This window comes from Parambassis ranga, chromosome 7 (genome assembly GCF_900634625.1).
Source record: "Parambassis ranga chromosome 7, fParRan2.1, whole genome shotgun sequence".
NCBI lineage: Eukaryota > Metazoa > Chordata > Actinopteri > Ambassidae > Parambassis > Parambassis ranga.
The window spans coordinates 1,197,879-1,221,912 of record NC_041028.1 but is presented as its reverse complement, the minus strand read 5'-3'; the positions used below and the strand labels follow the sequence as shown (position 1 = coordinate 1,221,912).

Sequence of the window (24,034 nt, the reverse complement as noted above, 5' to 3'; positions counted from 1 at the left end):
CGGGAGGCACTCTTAGAGAGCGGCACGTCACAGATTCATTTCAGGAACGTAAGTGATATACACTCGGGGTGTGTGTGTGTGTGTTTGTGTGTAACGACTCCAATTGCAGGAAATACCCTGTTGACTTAGAGTTGGGGAGGATTCTGCATATAAAGAGACAGATTTAATCTCCATCTCTGCAGTTCAAGCAGCATCGCTCTTCAAAGGTATATTTATGTGTGAAGGTTTCCTCGGCCTTTTAGTGCAGGCTGCTGTGTGAGGGCCGTATTTGAGCGTGCATCGTGTCTTCAGGTTGGTGTGTCAGCTTGTTTCAGTCATCCTGAACAGAATCATCGTGGTGCGTTTCAGTGCTTTTGTTGCCCCTGTGAGTAAAGACACCTTGTGTAGCTCTGATTAGTTTTAAAGTGGGGAGCAAATGGAAGAAACAGGAGACAGCAGGAGAAGATACAAATAAAGATCGAAAACACTAACCGCTGCTACTTCGGCACAGGTTCAATCTTCACGTCTAGCATTCATTACACTTTGATCTGCTTTTGAAGCACAGGACAACACAACAACAACCTCACTGCAGAGGTGATGCGTCACACTTGAACTGCATTCTTCTACCAACATCAACAAAAAGCCCTTTACTAGGCAAGTTCCTTTTCTAAATGGAATAGTATTAATATGAAATAATAAAAATGCCATTTTACAGAAATAACTACTAGCAGACAACAGAGTGTTAAAAAAAAGATTAATCCCCCACAGGTGCTAAAGAAAAGGAAAATAGAAATGACTCAATTTCAAAATAAAAGAGGAGTTGATTAAACAAGTTTTACATGTTTTTGTTATTTAAATTTGAATTTCAGTGAAATCAGTTCTTTCAGTCGCTCATCACCTGCAGCTCCTGGCTGTAGCTGAGCGTAGGACCATAAATTGACCAGTAAATCTAAGAGCTTTACTTGTTGGTTGAGCTCTCTTTTCCCCACAACACACCATTGCACTGCTCTTATCATATAAACCAATTCCCCAATCTAAGTAATTAAGACTTCCTCAGGTCCCTGGCAGAAACGGTTAGGGATGTCTTTTTCATACATTCATTGCCTTTCAATTGTCATGTCAGCTACAATGGCCTCTCTCGTGTAACGCTGCCCCACTTTAAAATGAAAGCACAGGGCACATTCTTCTTCTTTTGTGTCTGTGCAAAGCGACTGATGAAAATATCTTTATCCGTGTGAAGCTACGGCGTCTCATCTGCTCTGGGCTCACCTGTTGGCTCTGTAGCCTTGCCATTCTTTTCTTTATTTGTCTCTCGTCGCTGCTGCTGCTGCTGCCAGGAGCCTTAAACTCATAATTAGAAGAATGCAATTATACTTTCACTGAATGACAGAGGATGGAGAAAAGGAGCACTGAGATGGTGTCGGGAACAATGAAGAGCAATAAAAAAGAGAAAGAGAGTTTTTGAGCCAGGGAGACTGACTGCCAGAAGACAAGAGAGGCTTACTGGGAGAGAAGACGAGATGTTCTGAAGAGAGGTTTGGCTCGGTAGACTTGGTCCCTGATGTATTAAGGGGAGGGTAGCTGAACAGCCATGAAATATTCTCTCTGAAGACTCGGGCAGCCTGCAAGCTTTCAGTATGCAGAGAGAAGGAGGTGGGAGGATGGGAGGTGAGGTATGAGTTAGGTGGTGGAGATAAAGGATGGAATAAAAAAAAGAAAGAGAAGAAGGGTCTGAGGAAGGTGAGCGATGGACTGTACGACTGAGAACTGTTTTAAAACGGTGGAGTACCGTGGATTTGAAAGGAGAGCGAGAAGGAAGGGACAACCGACAGCATCTGGTGGGCAGACCTCAAGGATCCAGTGGGAGTTTACAGATGTTCACAGATCAAGAGATCTAAGGCGGTTCTAACCTATTTTAGACTTAAAAACAAACTGTGAGCTCTACAATCCACCCTACAACAAACTGCAGCAGAGACAGGACAGGTTTGGGCTAGAAACCGAGATATGAAAGGTCATCCTGGAAGTAATATTGATAGAAATAAATAGAAACTTAGAAAGGTCTAGGTAACTTAGAAAGGACGTATGTTGACTAGACTACAGAGGCATGGATCCCTTTAACCCTTGACCCAGAGGAACACAACCACCCTGTCCTCAATGGGAACACAGCAGTTAAAGCAGCACCAAATAAAGAACACCAAATGTTCGCCAAGTAGCAACAGCTAGGTCTGAGAAACATGGAAGTCCTAGAAACTGCAGTTCCTCAAGTGACTCCAAAAGTGAGTCAGTCCAGTTAGACTTTACAGCAGAAACATGATTACTGACAAAACATCCAGGGCTGGTGTGATCAGAGGGAGAGATGAAACGCTGTACAAAGGTCTTAAGATGGAAGAATTCATCAGATTTCATTATATGTGTGTGACAGGGTCGTGCAAAGTTCAGAATTTCAAAATTTAATTCTATAATCTGACTCCACCCTACAGCAAGTGGAACTGAATGTATTCAGATTTGAACTGAATTTATTCAGTTCCACTTGCTTTGGATTTATTCCAATTCAGAGAAATTAATTCTTATCACATAACAGTGAGAATGTGCTACTGAAGCACAGACACGAACATTAAGCATACATCCCCTTAATGTTGAATAATCAGCAATGATTTGTGATGTTTTGTCATCGTTCTGCTCTGACTGTTCATGTTTTGGGTAAAAGCTGCACAGATGATTGGATTCTCTGCCTCTCTGTAACGCTGTGCCCAGACCTCTGCCTCCAAGGCTGCTTTGCTCTTTGCTTTCATGATATGCCAACATTCATGATTTGGACTTGCACAAGCAAATGAGAAACATTGTGATCAGATGATCAACATCACATGTCCCAAGTGGTGAGTAAAGTGTCATGTGTCACTGATTGATTTACAGCAAACACATGCCATGGTCATCACAATAAGAGAGATTTCAAATCTGTAATCTTACCCCGAGGTGCTGTTTGAAGTTTGAGGACCCACAGACTGGAGCAGTGCAGTAGCTGCAGATTTCTCTGTGGTTCATGCGTTGTGGGAAGTGGCTGACCGAGCACAGGTGTCCTTTTACGTGTTATCATTTTACATGTTGCTGTAATTGCAAAAATCCAAAGTACAAACCGGCCCTGGCCTTCAGCTTCCGTCACTAGAGTTTACTCTAAACAAAATGGCCTAAATGTTTGGACAACCATTTTGAAGACTTGGATGCAGCAAGGTATTCTGGGAAATGGAGTGCTGTCCTACTATTTTTCACATTTTGATATTTTCCACTCTCTTGTTGCTATTGAAGATGGTGAGCCCTGAAGATAAAAACAAAGGTCAACTGTGTACAGTCAGCATTGAAAGGTTCTTTATATTGCACTGAAAGGATCCCATTAACCGTTACACAGTGCCCACAAATCATTGTAGAAGCATAATGAAACGGGCCCTGAGTCCTTCAGCTCATGGCCTCAAACAGCCTCTGCATGCACCTGCACGGCTTTAAAACCAACAGAATACAGCCAGCTTCGTTACCAGGGAAATAAGCAGACATACAGCAATTCTTCTTTTTTTTAAGGAGATTGTAACAACACCAAGCGTCCACCAAGTCGCAGTGCCGTGGGCTGCAAAACTGTATGTGCTCACTTTAGTCAGCCTGTCCTCACAGATAAAGAAGAAGCTGAAAGAAAGCAGACATTTGCTCAAAGCTCCATAGGTTTAACCCTAAAGGCTGTGTGTGAGGATCTCATCGATCTGTACACAATACTCCGAACCGTGGTGGCAGATGTTACCTTGAGCCTGTAGCCTTAAGTAGCCTCTGCATACACCAGCTTCAGAGTGAGTTGACCTCAAAGCACCCACACAAATCTAAAACCTGAAAAAGGTTCCGGGCACTTAACCATCCATCAGCAACTCATTTCCTTTTGTCCCTCCTCCTAAACGACCCATTTCAGAAACTCCATCTGAACTCCATGTTTGTTGTTTTGATTATTAAGACTTAAATTACATTCATTAAGTATTATGGGATTCTTAGAAACTTAATTCAACTTCCTGGAACCTGCAGATGGCAGGATGGATGAGAGACATGAGAAAGAGCTGAGGGCACGGTGTGAAGAGGAGGATGCACAGACCCGAAGTCAGAGGAAGGTAATGAGAGGCATGGAGGCATAAAAGACTGAAAGACACAGATGTTGAGATGCAACGGAATAGATAAGTGCGCTGATCTAAAATAAGAGAGGAGTAAAAGAAAAAAATGGGAGAAGAGGCCGAGGAGGAGATGGAGAGAAAGGATGGAAGAAAGAAGGGGATGTGATGAAGAAGAAGAAGAAGAAAGAGCCCAAGGCCAAACTGAAGGAAGGGCAGAGCGGAGGAGGAGGAGGAGGAGGAAACATTTGACTGCAATGCGTTTCTGTAAAGTTTTATTCAGGGCAGCTGAAGTGGAGAAGCCTTCAGTTTGTTCGAATCTGAGAACACACCCAGCGCATACTCCAGCCCTAACAACCAACAAGATCTACACACTTTTCTATGAAAGCAAATCTTTACTCGTCCTATTATTCAGTGAGTTATGTTTTTACCAACAGAGTTATGACACAAAAACTAAACACTGTATTTGTGTGCATGTGACCTGAAAACATCAAACTATGAAGTACTGAAAAAATACACGTGTAGAGAGACTCACTGTTATGATCCTGTGTTTGTTCCTGGTTTTGTATTCTTATTGTTTATCCCTCTTGTCATTTATTAGTATTTTTGAGATTTGGTTCCTCTTTCTCTGCTCTTCCTCAGTCCTTCCCTCTCTCCTTCTGTTCCTCCCTCCTCCTTCTCTGCTCCTCCTCAGTCCTTCCCTCTCTCCTTCTGTTCCTCCGCCCTGATTATTAGCTCCCCCCTGATTGTGTTCACCTGTGTTTCACCCTCCTTATTTAAGCCTTGTGCTTCCCTTTGTCTTAGTCAGATCATTGTGTTTGTCACTCCCGTGCCATGAACTTCTTCTCCCCAGGTTTGTTGTATTGCTTTGTACCTTTTGTTGCTCAGTCGTAGTTTAGTTTGGTCCTTCTTGTACCCTGGACTGTATTTTTGGCTTCATTAAAGCTCACCTTTGTTTAAACACCACTTTGGTCTGCATTTGGGTCCAATTTCCTCACCGAACACAACAGAATGATCTGACCTAAAAATGGACCCAGCAGACCAATTGGTTGACCCGGTGGAGCTCTTTTTCAGTTGGAGGGTCTTAAACGATCACATGGTAAGGCTCCATGATGCCGTGAACTGGGTGGACCACATGCCATCTCCCCCCTCAGATGAAAGGGAGATTCAGCAGTGGTGTGCCCACCGAATGTCCCTGCTGCTGCGCTTAGGGGACCTCCACGGGGAGATGCAGGAGCTGCGGGTTAAGATGGAGGAGGTCCTGGTCACTGAGCCGTGGATGCTCTCAACCTACCACCCTGTGTTCCGGAAGATGGAGGAGTTCCCCCCTCCGGTGGCTCCAGCACTCCCTGCCTGGGCCGTTCGCCCAGCCCCTGCTACCCCTTCAGCTACTCCTTCCTCGCCTGTTCCTGCTTCAGCTGGCAGGTCGACGATGCCGCCCCCAGCTCATCTCTCCCTGGGTGTTCCTGCAGAGGCCGAGGGCTCCGTTCAACCCAGGGGGGCAGGTCTCCCCGCTCCTTCAGAGGGCGGACCCCAGACGACGTCGCTCCTCCCCGCTCCGTCAGAGCTCCTCCCCGCTCCTTCAGAGGGCGGACTCCAGACGACGTCGCTCCTCCCCGCTCCTTCAGAGGGCGGACTCCTGACGACGTCGCTCCTCCCCGCTCCTTCAGAGGGCGGACTCCAGACGACGTCGCTCCTCCCCGCTCCGTCAGAGCTCCTCCCCGCTCCTTCAGAGGGCGGACTCCAGACGACGTCGCTCCTCCCCGCTCCGTCAGAGCTCCTCCCCGTTCCTGCAGAGGGCGGACTCCAGACGACGTCGCTCCTCCCCGCTCCGTCAGAGCTCCTCCCCGCTCCTGCAGAGGGCGGACTCCAGACGACGTCGCTCCTCCCCGCTCCGTCAGAGCTCCTCCCCGCTCCTGCAGAGGGCGGACTCCAGACGACGTCGCTCCTCCCCGCTCCGTCAGAGCTCCTCCCCGCTCCTTCAGAGGGTGGACTCCTGGCGATGTCACTTCCTCCCGAGCCACCCGAGGGTGGTCTTCCCTGTGCTGCCCCTTGTGAACTGTCCAACGAGACATTGGATTTTTTATTTTGTGGAACAGCTGTGGCTTTGACGTTGACTCTGGGGATAGTCTATTCGGATTATGTTGGACTTTCAGCCTCAGCCTCCTGTTCGGTCCTGGGTCACAGTCCTGACCCAGTAGAACCTTCAGCCGTTGTGACCGGTCTAGTCACCGAAGTTTCCTCGTCTCTGGTTTCCTGTCCGGCCCCCGGAGGGTCCTCGTCTCTGGTTTCCTGTCCGGCCCCCGGAGGGTCCTCGTCTCTGGTTTCCTGTCGGGACCCCGGAGGGTCCTCTGCCTTGGCTTCGTCTCGGTCTTCCTGTCGGGACCCCGGAGGGTCCTCTGCCTTGGCTTCGTCTCGGTCTTCCTGTCGGGACCCCGGAGGGTCCTCTGCCTTGGCTTCGTCTTCGGCTCTGGCCTCCTGTCCGGACCCTGGAGGGTCCCCGGCCCTGGCCTCCTGTCCGAACCCTGGAGGGTTCCCGGCCTCGTCTTCGGCTCTGGCCTCCTGTCCGGACCCTGGAGGGTCCCCGGCCTCGTCCTCGCTGGTGTTCTTCCGCCCGGACCCTGGAGGGTCCGCGTCTCCATCTCTGGTGGCCTTCAGCCCGGACCCCGGAGGGCCCAGCTCCCTGTCCCTGCTGGCCTTCAGCCCGGACCCCGGAGGGTCCAGCTCCCTGTCCCTGCTGGTCTTCCGACCGGACCCCGGAGGGTTCAGCTCCCTGTCCCTGCTGGTCTTCCGACCGGACCCCGGAGGGTCCAGCTCCCTGTCCCTGCTGGCCTTCAGCCCGGACCCCGGAGGGTCCAGCTCCCTGTCCCTGCTGGCCTTCAGCCCGGACCCCGGAGGGTCCAGCTCCCTGTCCCTGCTGGCCTTCAGCCCGGACCCCGGAGGGTCCAGCTCCCTGTCCCTGCTGGCCTTCAGCCCGGACCCCGGAGGGTCCAGCTCCCTGTCCCTGCTGGCCTTCCGACCGGACCCCGGAGGGTCCAGCTCACTGTCTCTGCTGGTCTTCCGACCGGACCCTGGAGGGCCCATGACTCCGCCTCCACTGGCCTTTTGCCCTTCTCCCTGCCTCTGTTGGGCGTCTGTCAGGACCCAGAAGGCCCCAACCCCTGAGTGTTTTGGCCTCCTGGCCATTTTGACTCTGTTTTGGCCCCCTTCTTTGGCCATTTCTGTACCTCGTCGTCCTCCTGAACTTTTGCCCATTGGGTCACCCTTTGTTGAACTTTGGCTCCTTGTAATTTTGTTTTGGTCCCTCCTCCGGGCCTCCCCCCTCCCTCCCGGCTCAGCTGCGCCCTTTGGTTTTCTTTCCTGGGACGTCTGGGAGCCGTCCCTTGAGGGGGGGGTACTGTTATGATCCTGTGTTTGTTCCTGGTTTTGTATTCTTATTGTTTATCCCTCTTGTCATTTATTAGTATTTTTGAGATTTGGTTCCTCTTTCTCTGCTCTTCCTCAGTCCTTCCCTCTCTCCTTCTGTTCCTCCCTCCTCCTTCTCTGCTCCTCCTCAGTCCTTCCCTCTCTCCTTCTGTTCCTCCGCCCTGATTATTAGCTCCCCCCTGATTGTGTTCACCTGTGTTTCACCCTCCTTATTTAAGCCTTGTGCTTCCCTTTGTCTTAGTCAGATCATTGTGTTTGTCACTCCCGTGCCATGAACTTCTTCTCCCCAGGTTTGTTGTATTGCTTTGTACCTTTTGTTGCTCAGTCGTAGTTTAGTTTGGTCCTTCTTGTACCCTGGACTGTATTTTTGGCTTCATTAAAGCTCACCTTTGTTTAAACACCACTTTGGTCTGCATTTGGGTCCAATTTCCTCACCGAACACAACACTCACCCTGCAGCGATCCCTCCAGATCACTGGGCACCAAATCTGACAAAGAGAAGCACGACAACCGCACAAAGTGGCAACACAAACAGCAGGGTCGCATCAGGCTGCGTCCCCTGAGTCCCCACTGGACTGAATACTGTCTCTGTAGTGTCCAAAGTGTTGTTATTTATTGCCATAAAACCACATCCTGCTCCTCAGAGGATGAACCATTACAAGATCTTGGGTGTTTTTTCTGTATCCTTCCAGCAGTGTTGATTTCTGTTGCTTGTTTTCCAGTCTCTTTGGAAAAAGTTAGTATTTAGTACCTCCTACATTTTAAAAAATCAATCAAATATAATTATTGTTAGTAACAACTTTAAGCTTAATGTTGCAGGCCGTAAACCAACAATATATTTCATTTCAGCACACGCACGCCTTGTGTATGGCCAGGTTTGTTAAAACTTGGACGTCACATGTTCTGACTTCCGGTTGTATTTTCTGTATTAAAAAATGATTTAAAATGGATTTAAAGAAGAAATTGGCCGGTACAAGGATTCAGCCCTGCCAGGCTGGCGGTACGACTCCCACCAATGGCCACCGGTGTTAGCGGTGTCCTCGCTCCAGTGACTGCGAGGTGTTTTGGATAAAAGCATCCACACAAATCTCATTATAATGGGCAGTTTTTCAGCAGCAGTGGCACCCTGTGCATTCTAATAGTCAGATGCACCAGGGTCCACACAGAGTGTCTGTTATGCAGACTGGATTAAAACCTGTCTTGGCTGCAGGCGCTTCATTGAGGTGCTAAAGGTGCACATAAATGGAGCTGCTAGACTGTGCTGTTCCATTTGACTAAGTGTGTGTGTGTGTGTGTGTGTCCTATCTGCAGATACACCAAGATGAAGACAGCCACTAACATATACATCTTTAACCTGGCTCTGGCTGACTCCCTGTTCCTGGCCACGTTACCTTTCCAGGTATGACTTCATCAAACACCTGCAAACTTAGTAACCTAATAACACACATCTTACTTGCTGGAATTCATAGTAGGCCCTTTTGGAAGCGTTTGTAAAGTCTGATGAAGGGTGATGAAGTCAGGCGAGCTGATATTGGAATAACCTCGCCATTTAGCATTTCGCACCCATCGTATTTTAACGAACTCCTCCTAGGGGAATTGTCCGATCGAGGTCTAAATTGGTGCACTTACTCTTACCTTCTAATGCACAGGAAATAGATGTATTTGTGGCTGTATCTCCCACATACTTCATCCTATGTGTACTAAAAAGAAACTCAGGCATGCTGAGCCTGTCATTCTGAACAGATTGATATGCTAATGTGGTGAAATACTCATAGCGCCACCTACTGGCAGTATGAATTGTGTTTAGGTGGCCTTGAGTTTCTTCCACAGCTAACGTGGAAGGATCATTTTTTTAAACTTTATGAGCATCTGAATCCTCTTTATATGCTCTAAAGCTGCAACCGGCTGCAGCATTTAAAACAGACCGGCTGAAGTGGTGTCCATTTACATTTGGTCTCCTCGTGTTACTAGAAACTAGCTATGAGTTGCTGTACACACCGCAGCCACCAGTGTGAGCTATCCAGGTGGTTATTAGACAATTTCAATAGTATATACACTTTGGACACAACACTGGCTCACTGTATCATCTGCTGCTTTAAGATGGCGTTACACCAGGCTACAGGCTGGTTAGCATGTTACACACACCGGTGTGTCATGTTCCTTTGCTTGGGTTCTGCCAGTCGCCTGTATAATTAAACACACATAAGTGACTTACTTTAAAAAGTGTAGCCACTACAATGAGACCTGCCTTGTTCTACTAAGCCATCCCCAGGCTGACTATTTTTTGACACTTCCAACTACAGAATTTCATTGACAACACTGTACATTGTATTATATTGGGTGAACATATTGCCTCTTATGCAACCTTGGGTATGTGTGTTTGATGGTGATACAGGGAAGGCAAATATGCAGAGTAAATGGCATTTTATTTAATATCTGTACTGTATCATCTTCTAAAGCTCTGCAAATCCATCACAGCTGCTTACATTCACAGTTCTTTAGTCATATTTCAGAGGAATATGAGCTGATTTTTGCCTCCAGGTCTGTCTCTGTGTCTCTGTTCGTTATTTGATTTCTGAATGCTTCCAGGGCACTGATGTGTTTCTGGGCTTCTGGCCATTCGGGAAAGCCCTGTGCAAGGCGGTGGTGTCGATCGACTACTACAACATGTTCACTAGCACCTTCACCCTGACAGTGATGAGCATGGACAGGTACGTGGCCGTCTGCCACCCTGTCAAAGCGCTGGACATGAGGACTCCTCACAAGGCCAAGGTAAAAAAAAAAAACGCCTCATTTCAAAGTGAGACATTTGCCTCGTTTCCTTTTATGCTGCCTGAAAAATGACGGCTAGGGTTCACGTCAGAGTGGGATGTCACGCTCGGGTCAGATCATGAATCCTCTGAGCTCACTGCGTGTTTGTTGTCGGCCAGAAAGAACTGAAAATAAACTGCACTCAACTCACACTCTGACAAACATCAGCGGCTCAGTGAGTGTCAGGAGAGCAAGGGTCGGAAACACACAGGGCTGAATGTACCGCATGCAGCCCCCTGATACAGTGATTATTTATTAACAGTATTTAATAACCCATTTTCATATGTTCATTCAACTTGAGGAGACGCTTCCCCCAACGGCCTCTAGGGGCTGGATCTGAAAACTGAGTCAACTCCCATAGACCTCCAGATCTAGAGCAGAAATAAACATATTTACAGCCTGGTACATAAACCGATTTAGTCTCTATTGATCATGTTCCACTTTTTGTTCATGACTACTACCAACTAGCTGAAGTTTATCTAGGGGGCGCTACAACACAGTCATCTATGATTAGGAATGAATGGGGGGTCAAATAATGAATGTAATGTAGAAATGAATAGAATAGCTGTAGGACAGCAACTCATCACATGAAGCCTGCTTTAGTTATTAACATTTATGATTGGTGTGAGAGTTTGACAACATCCTTAACCATCCACCAATCTGACAAAAACTGCTTCTCTTTTGACAACTTCTCTCTTTTAGTCAGATAATGGTCTAACTGCCTGGCACACCATTTGGATGGGCTCACAAATAGGACTGCTGAGAGAGCACAATGACACATTTGTTATTATGAATATGTAACATCAAGAGAAACGTGTACTGAACAATGTGGCTTGTATCGTGAATGTATTGGAATGAATGGACGGCTACACAGCGAGTGAAGATGTCTGAAAAGGTGAATAAATGTGTCTGTTGTTCAGGTGGTGAATATCTGTGTGTGGGTGTTGGCCTCAGCCTTCGGAGTGCCGGTTATGGTCATGGGAAATGTAGAAGAGGAACAAGAGCATAACAGTAAGTCATTCACACACACACACACACACACACATTCAGTCACCGCTGTGGATTCCTTTCCTTGTGTCTGATCTCTGATAATAGACTGTGATGATAACAAACATCAGACTCTTTACAAACAGTCACTGTTACTGTACAGAGCCCAGTGCCGCTGACAGCGCCTGTGTAGATGTTATTGTCTAATTCATAGTGAAACACTGCACAGTTATGGAGCTCCACTAATCTAAGGCTTTACTCAGGCTGCACTGTACACAACCTGCTGCTGAATAAAGTGGGTGTGAGAGCGGACATGTTACTGCTGCTTCACTTCCTTAGCGGCACAGTTCACAGTGATTATGAGATGAAACATGCAGAAGCACGAGGTGTTTGAAACGAAGACAGTGTCACTGCGTTCATTCATGAATGCACTGCAGCAGAAGTGTGTTCTGCTCCTCACAACTCATGAATCATTCAGACAAGTTTAATAAATCTGTTTCGATACTTAGACCCAAAACCACATGTTTGTACTCCATCATCTCCCAGAATGCACTGGGCTTTTGGCATTAATGCAAGACAAAGCACAGATGCTAACAAAGCACTGTGACTGTGGCACCAGTAAAGAGCAGGCTGAACTCACTAAACAGAAACTACATGAACACACAGCAAAAACATCTGCAGTGAGCTGCAATCATAATCATTGGAAAATGTATTATAGGTAACATGAAAGTCTGGTCCAGCCCAGTGGGTTTGGTTGTTTGTTCCTCTTTTCATCTCCATGTGTGGCCCACAGTAAAATGTTTGTCCCTAGTCAGCTGCCTGGGTCCAGCCCAGCCCTGCTCTGCTCTGCTCTGCTCACCTTGCTGGCTGTGGGGGCCTCTTCCTCCTACTTAACCCTAATTTCTCTGCACTTTCTTCTGCTTAAATAAATCCAGCATTAAAAAATAAAAAATACAATAGGAACTTAGTCTGAGCATCGACTGTGGAAGCAAAGCAAAACATTTTGTAATGATAAAAAACTAAGTGCAGCAGACAGTGTGAAGTGACATTAAAGAGCCAGACAGGAAGTGACAATAAAAACAATAAAAGCAATAAAAGCTTGCATGCAGTCCTGTAGAAGTGCGGGAACGTGTGTTTATACATGCAGACAGCTGTCTGCATTAAAATCCATATCATTAGCTTCATCTGCTGCTCCTCAGGTAAATTCATCGCCTGCACGTCCCCTACATGCTGCATGTTCCTGACTTTGTCTGCTCTCAGGCTGCTCTCATAGATACGATCTGTATGGATGTGAAGGGAAGTTAAGTCAAAGCTGCTTCTTCGTCCTCTTCATGCTGTGAAAACATGCCACGGGTTTTTAGGTGAAGCTTAAAGCAGGTTCAACGAGCCTGAAATGAACAAAGAGGTGGAAGTCATGTCAATTCCAGAAAGACAGTTGACTTGTTACCATGGTAACAGCAGGTGGTCCTGTTCGGGAGGAGGTTTTCTTCAAGTTTCTGTCTCCTCCCCTTTACAGAGCAGAGACGGTTTCAGTCCTGACCACACACACAGTTGTTTTCTGTAAGTACAGTAACTGGTTTTTTTATGTTTTTTATAATTAATTTGAACTGTCTCTACGTGTGATTTGGCACCTACTAATTAATTTTAGATGAAATATTTCTCAATATTCTTCAATATTTCAACTGTCTCTCCTTTTTTTTTACTGTAGCCATGTTAATTATTTAGGCTCTATGTTGAAACTCACAGCATTTCCAGAGGGAAAGCTGCTGTTGCCATGGTGAACTGTAGTATCAGGGCTCCATTGATGATGCACGCTGCATGCGCTGAACATACAGTGTTTGTCAGCCTGCTCAGAGTGGACCGGGCTGATTAAGGAGCTCTACAGTGATACAAGTCCAGCCTGCTCATGAGGCTGCTCTGCTCGGATCACCCAGCATCACACTGCAGCTGGAACATGCAGACACAGGGTCTGCCGTCAGTGTTCTGTACGCAATGTGTGTGTGTGTGTTGAGGTTTGAACTCAGGCTGTGCAGGCTTCATTAAAGATGGATGAGAGCTTGATAAACCGTGGTTCTGAATGATCAAACTATGAATATATGTATTTGTTCAGACTCGAGCTGCAGCTCTCAGCCTTGCGTTATTCCCTCAGTAGCAAACAGATCTAAAAAAGCTTTCGTTACATAATCAGAGAGCCTTAGTAGCAACACTACAGCCCAACAGGTTGTGATGTATTAGTGATGCTGTGCTTAGTTTCTGTTCCGGCGTGGAAGAGCAGATGTGCTCAGAGATATTAACTTTGTAGAGTTCTCTTTTAGGCCGCTAATCAGACAGTTACAAAGTGCAAAAGTTACTTAGAGCTTTGCAAAAGTCAGATTTATATGTGTTGATTTATTTCCCTCTGCTCTGAAATCCAACCACTTTCAGAACATTTTTGTGCTCAGAAAGGTCTGAGCCAGGTTTACGGAGATGTTTACAGGTTATAGATGACGACATGAGCCCTGTCTCAGTGTCAGACAATATGAAACCAGCAGCATTAATGAACAATAAAAACAAAGAGGAATGTGTAGGAACTGAGAGCAGAGGCCATGTGCCCTCTGAATTTAAATAGAGCATTAATTAAACAGCCAAATACGTTTTTGAAGCCTCAGATGAGACAATTAGAATCGTTCATCTTCCATATCATTACTCTCCCGCTGGCTGCCCCCTCTCTGAATGCCAAATATGATCCAAACCACAGGTCCCAAACCCAAATTAGCTGCTAATATGATCCCACAGGAGGGCCCCCTCCGTGGAGGAGCAGTATCTGTGAACGTTTTGGTTTTTACTGACTTTTTCTACTCTATAATGATGTCTTTATCTTGAAGGCTCAGACTCCCCCCTGCACTTAAAAGCACAATTCCACTGTTGTCATTATTTGTTGCACTAGGAGCCTCCCCCAGAATTACTGTAACGTGTATTCATTTACTGATAGAAAAGGGAGTTCACAACTCCACTAACAACGTCAGTTAAGCTGGGGACGGCAGAGACACACACAGGTGCTTGTAACAGACGCTACAGCCAACAATCTGCAGCTAAACAGAACGTCCTAAAGTAGAGCTGAGCAGACAGTCTATCACTCAGGCAGGTAGCATAAAAATACTGCACTCTGTGTTCTTTGTCCACTTTCCTCTTGTTTGGACAGTAACATCTTGATCCTTTTGATCGCAGCCAAAAACTGCTCTCTCTCCACAAACCCCATAATAAATAAAATGCTTTCATTTTAATTGTAGAGTTTAAACTTTACAAATTATTACAAAGTCTGGGCTCAGATCATATGTTTTAGATCATACATCAGCTGCAGGCTGGATGGAGGGGTGATGTCGAGTCCTAATCTGAGTGAAGCCTGTGGAAAACTCCTTTAATGGGATTACAGCAGGACAAACACTGAAGTTTAACACCTTTGAAGTTTGAGACTTCATCACAGCTCCCGGTTCATTACAGCCTCCTGCAGCTGATAACAGCAGCTTCATTCTCACATCGCTTCATTTCTCTTATCAGTTTCTGCTGAGCAGCTGCACCTGTGTGTGTGTGTGTGTGTGTTTCCATGAATCCTCTCGCTCAGCCGTTGATGTATTCGAGCATAGGTCGTCTGCACAAATGTATAATTTAATATCATGGGCCAAAACTTTGCAGTCTAGCTGTGTATGTGTGTGTAACATGATGATGATGATGATGATGATGATGATGAGTATTTATGTGTGCTTGGGATCTGATCGTGATGGCAGCTGTAGACATCGCAGTAAAAAGTTGCCTGCAGATGGCCACGCCGTCTCCCAAAAAAGGATAAAATATTCCAAGAATTCTGCTCGGTTACCGTGGCAACAGGCACACAAAGACATTCAAATGACCTTAGATGGGCAGTGCAGGATGCTTGATGCAAACACACAGATGGATATGACTACAATATGTCATCAGAGGGTAAACAGGGTTGTTACTCAGCAGTAAGTGTTTTCACTGAAAACTGTCGTTGGGAAAAATATCCCTCTTAATTCATCGAAGCGCTGACGGATTATTGTGATGCTTCTGCTATTGTCTTGGCAGCTGGTCTCTCCGTTCCACCTGACACAGCTCTGCTGACTCCTCTCCACTCTTTGGTTGTAAATCTCACCAGTCTACCTGCTGAAACGATCAATTTTTCATGATCAACTGCATTTCTCTGCAGCTCTAAAATATGTATTCCACAAAAAAAACACTGTCTCTGCAGCTCTGGCCTCTTGTGCACTTTCCCCTGTGCAGACCTGAAGCAGAGCAGGTGTGCCAGCTGGCTCTCAGACATCAGGTCACCGATCAGCTGCCGCCGGCCTGTTGGCACTCTGCCTGTCTGTCTTTACAGCTGACATGGATTCAGCTTGATTTAGCCGCAAAGAGATTTTTTACTAGCATAACAAAAGTATCCAGTAAGTGACACCAAAAAACAAACATTTATTGTTTAATGTGATGTTAGATTTAAAACTTCACAGCCTGGTACAAAAAACTATTAAATGAAAAGTTCTCTTCTACTGTCAATTGTACAGGAGGTGATTTTTTTATAACTGCTTTTAATTATATTTAATAAAACATTGTGCATAATTATGGGTGTTGCTGCTTTGAGTGACAGGTGGTTGCTGTATCACAGCGTGAGTTTCCTGCTTCCACGATCGCCCGCCCCCTTAAACTCTGCTTGTTCTCCCCCTCTTTGTCCGTATTTGGAGTTTTGGCAGACGTGACGCTGCCAACATGGCGGCGGTCGGAGTGTCCCGGAACCTCCCACCAGAAACAAACGGGTGACATCATGGAAGCTCTGTCCATAGTTTTTACTGTCAATGGTTTAAACTTCCCAAAATGAAGTTTCTAGTTTCCCTGGCTTAAGGACCACCACCAAGCAAGCCAGAAGGCATAAAGTGGAGACTCCACACTCACATGGAAAAAGGTCCTATAGTCAGATCAGACTAAACTTGAAACTAAACTTTTGGACCTTTAAGGAAATCACTATGGTGGTGAACACCTCATCATCCTCAGAGCACCATCTGCACAGTGAAAGCACGGCGGTGGCAGCATCATGTTGTGGGGATGTTTTGGTAAATACAGGCAAATTCTGTTTCAGGCCTCTAGATATTTAAGGCTGGGCCAGAGCTTCTAGCAGGACAATGACCATAAACATGATGCTACAGTAGGAAACATGTGAATGTGTCTAACCCCGGCCCCTTAATCCTGTGGCATGACTTAACGACTGAAGGACCTGCACCAGTAAAATCTCAGGGACTACATGTGCCAAGCTCATGGAAGCATACCCCCAGCAGAATAACAGCTTTTATACGTTTTTATTGCACTTTTTTTGTTCATTCAATAAAAAAAAACAAGTTATAGGTTGTTGTGTAAATTAAATGATACAAACTCCCCCAAAAAATCCATTTTAATTCCAGCATTGAGGCAACAGAACAGGAAAAGCTGCTGTGGCTGGTAAACTGTGTCTTTGGGAAATAAAGAGCCAGTTCTGTGTGACTTTAATGCACAGTACAAAAGAAGGCTTTTAATATTTATGTTAATGCCAACTTGAACATCTTTCAGACGGCGCCCACACAGAGCGCAGTTATTACAGCAGGCCAGTTTTGCAGTTAAGTCGAGTAATATGTCGTAGCTGGCGGGGAAGCGGGAGGTCTGTTGGTTAGATATTGATCCGGCCTCAGCCTGCAGCTACAGCCTAATCCCATAATCATTTTTATTAGTCTACTCTACAGCTGAGCTACAGCTGCAGTCCTCTCCTCTCTCCTGCCGTCTTCTATCTGAGAGTTTTTGCTCATGTCTCCGTCCTTTTATCTCCTCCTACATTCATCTTTTATTCTTTCTTCTCATTTAATCTCCTCTCATTTCAGAGCTGTCTTCTTTGCATCTATTCTCATCACATTCTCATCTTTATCTCATTATCATCCAGTTTTTTTTGTTCTTTTTTTTCCCGTCTCCTTTCCGCCTGCTTCCTCCAGGCCGTACAGTACAATTGACATTCAGGCATAAACAACGTTCACTCCTCTCCTCTTCAGCTCCTCTGCTCTAAACAAACAGAGAGGGGTCAAAGCAGCTTCGCGACCCGACAGCTGCAGGGAAAGTCACGGCACGCCGCTCACAGTAATTGTGGTCAAAAGCCTTGCCCAAGGACACAGTGGCAGGAAGGAGGCTATAATCAGCAGCAACTCTGCTGGCACTAATAGATGCTCTGACTGAACTATTAACGAAAAAAACATGTAGAAAATGTGTCACAGAGAGCACACTGTACATGCATTAATGCACTGAGTGAGGCTAATGGCTAAACTTGTGTGCCAGTAAGCGTCACACAGACCTGCAGAGTCACTGCAGGTCAGCGGTGATTCTTCTCATGCAGACAGCTCTGATATCGCTTCCTCTTAGAGACCTACAGTGACCTGATGCCTCACCACTAAGAGGCTGGTAATGGTTTATTGACTTGTTAGAAAATATCTAAATAAGGTTTAAATGAATTTAAAAGTCAAAGCTCAGAAGACTGTTTGCACTAATAAGACTTTGTTAAAAACAGTAAATACCCTTATCTAATGTGCATCTGTCACAAGCGGCAACCTTCAGGGCTCAGACTTGAAGCCCATGCGGAAGTGTCAAAACTTGTAATTCACGCTGCAACAGCTGGGGGTTGGCTCCAAAAGCGAGTAATTTCCCATAGACTCCCATGTTAAAATGGCCGACTTCACAGCAGAAATTAACATGTTTACAGCCTGGTACAAAAAACCACTCTGGTCTCAGATGATAGGTTCTCTTCTAGTGTCAGTTGTAGGGGGGGTGAATTTCAATTTCATTTCCTTTCAATTGTATTCTGACTTAAAATTACGCATAATTATGGGCGTTGCCGCTTGAGTGACAGACAGTTGCCGTATCACAGCGTGAGTTTCCTGCTCCCACGATCGCCCGCCCCCCTAAACCCCGCTCGTGCTCCCCCTCTTTGTCCATATTTGAGAGTTTTGGTGACGTGACGCTGCCAACATGGCGGCGGTCATCAACGTCCTGGAACCTCCCACCGAGCCTCAGAACAGCTCTTCAGAAACAAACGGGTGACGTCACGGAAGCTCTGTCCATAGTTTTTACTGTCAATGATCTGTCATCATACAGTGCTGTAGAACTGTAGTTCTCGCTACGTCCACTGGGGGCTGTCTCCTGGTACATAGACTGTATATACAGAAGCTATCTCTTTTAGTTTTTAGTTGGCTCGATGTTCCATCCACTAACATGGAGTTGAGTAGTTAGTAACTTATACTGCAGCCAGCCATCAGGGGGCGATCCTGAGGTTCTGGCCTCACTTTGAGCTGCCATGTGTATTAAAGGTCGGGTAGGAGATTTCATTCTGATGCACTTTTGTTAGATTAGTGTAACTTCTCTTTACAATCTGATATCAACCGATTAGTTCGTCAGTTTCTCATTAAAACGAAGAATATGAATCATCTGAAGCTATAAAACATAAAAACATCAGCCAATCCTCCGGGTGGACCCTGTAGGAGTATTGGCTGGTTGTCACTCTCTTCCTGCTCTGTGCACCAGAGAGGTACGTGCATGATGGCCGAAGTCACAGACCGCAGCTCGTCTTCAGGTGATGGCGTCCATGTGATTGGAGGCGTGGCTTCAGGGTGAGCTCTGAGAGAAAGGGGCGTGTGTTTACTTTGAAATCTGGCTGACTCTCACTGAGTTTTCAGAATCTCCTACCCAACCTTTAATAAATTCTTGTTACTGTACAGGGGAAATCATTAAAATCATATTAGTGACAGATGCTTTCTGGCTTCCTGGAGTTTAGGTGCAATATGAAGGTGAGGAGGCTTCATCCATACAGTTTATGTCCCCCTTGACCATTCTCTCCACACTAGTTACTGTGAAAGTACACAGTGGTACAAGTCTGTGATCTGCTTTGGTTTGATTAAAGCTCATATTTCACTCTCGTTCAGCTGGAGGGCTCTCATGGTTGCTGTCTGAGCATCTGCATGTTTGTGCTCACTGCGTTTGTCTCAGCAGACACATTCAGCAGTTCCTCCGCTGCTCATAAATCACCACCGGTTCTATATTTACCTCCTGTTTCCTGCAGTTTCCGAGCTCCATGTTATCATTCTGTGTAAACAGAGGCTGTGAATGAGTGTTTTTTTAAGTGAAGATTAAGAACACAATAAGAACAATGCTGCAGTGAATGAAGAATAGTGAACATTACACAAGTAGTATTATCAAGAGGAGAATTTTCTTGATCCAGCGCAGCATGAGGACTGAGGGGGCAGTTTAAACCCAAGTAACAAGCGCTGATGTGTTCAGGTGGGAGGGCACGGGGATCCAATCAGTGCGAGACCACAGCCATTGGCCTCGGGCTGAAAATGAAATGGGAGCTATACGATGAGGCGGAGGAGGAGGAGGAGGGCGAAGAAAAGGAAGAAATGATTAGTGAATATGTGAAGAGAGGTGAAAGGAAAAAGAACAGGAGAGAGGAGAATGCTGCTTTCTGATTGAAAATCAAAGGAGGGAGCTGCAGCAGAGACGAGCAATAAGAAAGCAAGAAATCGAAACCCAGCTGGAGAAAGGAGAAGGGATGAAGACGTTTTATTCCGAGAGTGAAGGCAACCGAGAGTCAGGAGGACTGCAGTCCCCACAGAGGAGCACAGCGAGTGTCCGTGTGAAGACAAAACACAAAGGGGGAAGTGAAGTGAGAGGCCAGAGAGAGAGGAGCGGAGCCGAAGTTAAAGGACCTCAGAGTGAGAGAGGTTCAGGAAAAAGGAAAATAATGGAAGTGAAAGAGGGCTGTGAGAATAACAGCAAAACTAATAAGAAAAACCATCTGAGCCGGAGGAAGAGCGAACGTGGGAGGTTTGGCTCCACATGTTTAGGACCAGGAGCCTACACCAGACACTGGTCTGATGGTCGGCTGACTTCTGCACATCCTGACCACACCTTAGATTTGCTCTCATCTGTAGTCATCGCACAAAAATGTGGAAAACACCAAATCACCATACAACACTTGAGCAAAACATGTCATGGAACCATATGACACAATAAGATATATCATCACAGAAAGGATTCAAGTCATCAGAAACACTGAGCAACACACAGAAAATATTGTTTTTCCTTCAGTCAGCGTGAATGTGATCTGAAGCTCATGTCGCTTTAGAACTGAGCGATGCACAGAGTGCCTCAGTGTAACCCTGCACCTCTGGTCTGATGCTTGAACACATATTCACACTACAGGACACGGTCAGGTTAGGTGATGATATTGTAGTGAGTCATAGCTTTGACTCATACATGTTTTTCAAAGGCTGGCCTACAATCCTCACATTTTATTTTAAGATGGAGGACTAATCAATCACCTGTTACAGCTGCTGCTTCTTTGCACACGGCAGCTGAAAACATTGATTTTTTTTAAGATGGAGCTCTTAATTCTGTGTACTACCTGTTCTCATATATTCATAAAGAACATTTTTCTTATTAATTAAGATTAAAAAAATTAACAGTAATAATAAATCAACCTTATTCCACCAGGACGGACAGTTGAAGTCATTTTAGTCTGAGGTTAATCTGGGCTAATCCACTGCGTGTTCTAAAAAACAAATATAACCGTAGCTGTGCTAAAACACAGGGGAAGCAGGAGTCGTCCCGTGACATTTCAGAATGTGAGAAATTTTGTGATTGCTGCTAACAGCTATTGAGTGATTGCAGCTTGACCTTTTCCCGGTGCCGCAGCCAGCACTGACGGGAAAAACCGTAATGGAGTAGCAACAAATCAAACATCTATTCAGCCCCGTGAGGGTGCAGAGGTGTTTCTGGGATGTGCTCACAGTGTGCACACACCCACATGTGTTTATGATGTGTGGGGAAGCCTTGATGCAGCAGGCGAGGCGGCGCCATTAATGAAAACCCATCAGCATCTCTGTTTTTTATTATTTGTAATGCTTCAGCATACATCGCCATGGTAACATGCATGACCATCAATTATGTTGATTAAGATGGGAGAAATGAAGCAGCGTTATCTTGAAGTGTCTGTTAAATGGTATGATGTGATCTTTTTCTTAACCTTGCCGAGTAGTTTCTAAATTAGGGACGGACGATATCATCTGCAAAACATCAGCAGGCACCAGCCTTAAAATGAAATATCGTCCATGTGACATCAAGGTGGAGATAAAACTGACTCATATTCTCTGTGACTACAGTGACTGCACCAAAGGGGTGTATGTCTGCAGCAGTAGTAGTATAGCTGCTGTGACATCGTAGCATTGGTATTCCTTCAACACTGCTCAAGTTAATGAGCTGAATTCTCTGCAATATATGATCTGTGAATTGGGGATGTTCCGATCAGGTTTTTTTGCCCTCGAGTCCGAGTCTGAGTCATTTGATTTTGAGTATCTGCCGATACTGAGTCCCGATCCTTTCTATAAAGGCACTCATTGCGGCAAAACCCGTGTGTGTGTGTGTGTGTAGGCCTGTCACGATAACAGATTTTGCTGGGCGATTAATTGCCAAGAGAAATTATTGCGATAAGCGATAATATTGTCAAATCAATGTTTAACTAACTTAATGATAATGACATATAATGCAAGTACACCCTTTCAAAGATCAATAAACTTTAATTTCTAAAGAACATTTAACATTGGAAAGGCCCCCAATTATTATTATTATTATTGTTATTATTAATGATATTAATGTTATTATTATGAGTAGTGGTAGGCCTATTATCATGGCTTATCTGAGCATAGTCAATGGAGTTAAGTCAAACCAACTAGCACGTCATGAGCAACAGAGCCAAACAACACGCACTCTACCTGCTGCTGGGAGTGGGCTCACCTGTGCGCACATGTGTTTGTGTGCGCACGCGTTTGCGTGTGTGTGTGCGCATCAGCGAATTTTAAAAACGCCACCATGTAGACAGAAACACATAAAATAGCAGAGATGGCACCAGAGGACTGGGCAAGAGGACTAGACTGGGTGGCGCTGCAGCGAGTGCCGCCAGTGAGAAGGCAGAGAACTTCACTCGTACAAGGCGGACTCTCTCTGACAACACGTTGTATTCATAAGCATGTTTAGTCTTGTGGTGAATTGTGTGGAAGTGTTGAACCGGTGTTGAGCAGCTTCACAGCTCTCTGTGTTGCTGTAACGTCCAAGCCCTGCAGCGCTGTGACGCAGACAGCGAGCTGACCGTGGTCTGCTGAGAACATCCCGTAAACGTTACACAATGAGTTAAAAAAATAAGAACTACCTGTAGGTTTGACACATTTTAGACAGAAGCCGCGGGCCATATTAAATCTGACGGCCGGACTTTGCACACTTTATACGCTACGACGCACCGGAGTGATGCCTTTTGTCATCCAGCCTCTTTGGCAGCGAGAGAGGGAGAGAGAGAGAGAGAGCGAGAGAGGAAAACAAACCAGCGTGCAAATGTAATTTATCGCGGCCGAAAAACTTATCGAGCCCATTTAAAGTTATCGTGCAATTAATTGATTTATTGTTTATCGCGACAGGCCTGTGTGTGCGTGTGCCGCCACACTGGGAGATTTCACACACGCAGCACATCGAGGTCTCGAACCAGGACCTGTCGCTCCAAAAGCAGCTGTCATACCCCTGCACTACAGGACACAGAGCCACCCTGCACAGAAGGCGTTAACTTTGACAGCCCTAAAAAGTATATATCCGAGTCCTGATCGGGAGGTAATGTCCGATTCCGATCGAGTCTGAAATCACGTAATCAGGCCCGATTTCCGATCACGTGATCGGATCGGGACATCCCTACTGTGAATGTATCAGTACCAGAATCACCTAACCGAGTAGTTTAAATGACTAAACCCAACCCCGGAGCTTCACTAGGACAGGATAGCACTATAGGGATTTGTTTTTGGTGTGGACGTCAGACAGTAGCTGGCATTAGCTAACCTGCAGTGACAGCTTTGACAATGACTTCCAGGCTAACAGTGACAGGGAGGTCACATTTGTATGGCAGCAACCGGGGGAAAGGTTGTCTATTTTCATGCTTTGTCTCTTAAATGGCGAGACCTGGGTTACCAATGGGTCCGATCAGGTCAGGTCTTTCACCATGACCACCTGCCTGTAGCCTGCAGCCACCTGAAGCTGTGAGGTCTGAACAGCGCTGACCAGCCGGCTGCCCGTCTCTGAGGAGAGTGAGGATGAGATTACGGATGATAAACTGACGTGTCTTTGTGGTTTACTGTCAGAAATGTGAGGCCTTGAGCTGCTTAGGAAGCAGTTTACTGAAGATGAGGAAGTGGCATGGAGAAGATGAGACGAAGGCAGAAGTGAGAACTGATTGTGTTCAATGAACACCAGCACCCTGAAAGTGCTGAACCGACATCTGTCATTTCATTTAACCCCTGACCACACACACAGACAGGTTATTACCCATTCATGTACAGCTTTGTTTCCTCGTGTTTAAAACCAAACCACAGCTTCATTTGTGCGGGTTACCTCCTTCAGGGTACAAAGATGCGTCTACAGCATCTTTTATAGCTCTCTCAAATTTCACAGCCCTATCAAGCAGGTTATCACTATTCTTGTCCCCTCGCGCAGACTTTTACTGCGTTTTTGATCAATGGCTGAAGCGTGGCGGTAATGGAGCCCAGGCTGCAGCTCCCATTTTTCCTGGGGACGCTCGCACGCCATAAATCGTCTGCACTCGTGGCCCCTGTG

At 45.9% G+C, this 24,034-nt stretch overlaps 1 protein-coding gene across 1 annotated transcript in view; it reads left to right on the top strand.

Annotated features, from left to right (window-relative positions):
* oprl1 (opiate receptor-like 1) overlaps window positions 1–24,034 on the top strand; it is a 74,250-nt gene that overhangs the window by 45,592 nt on the left and 4,624 nt on the right. The window contains exons 3-5 of the mRNA XM_028410577.1: window positions 8,852–8,939; window positions 10,130–10,312; window positions 11,272–11,362. Of these exons, the coding sequence (XP_028266378.1) occupies window positions 8,852–8,939; window positions 10,130–10,312; window positions 11,272–11,362 (362 nt within the window). The remainder of the gene's footprint in view (window positions 1–8,851; window positions 8,940–10,129; window positions 10,313–11,271; window positions 11,363–24,034) is intronic.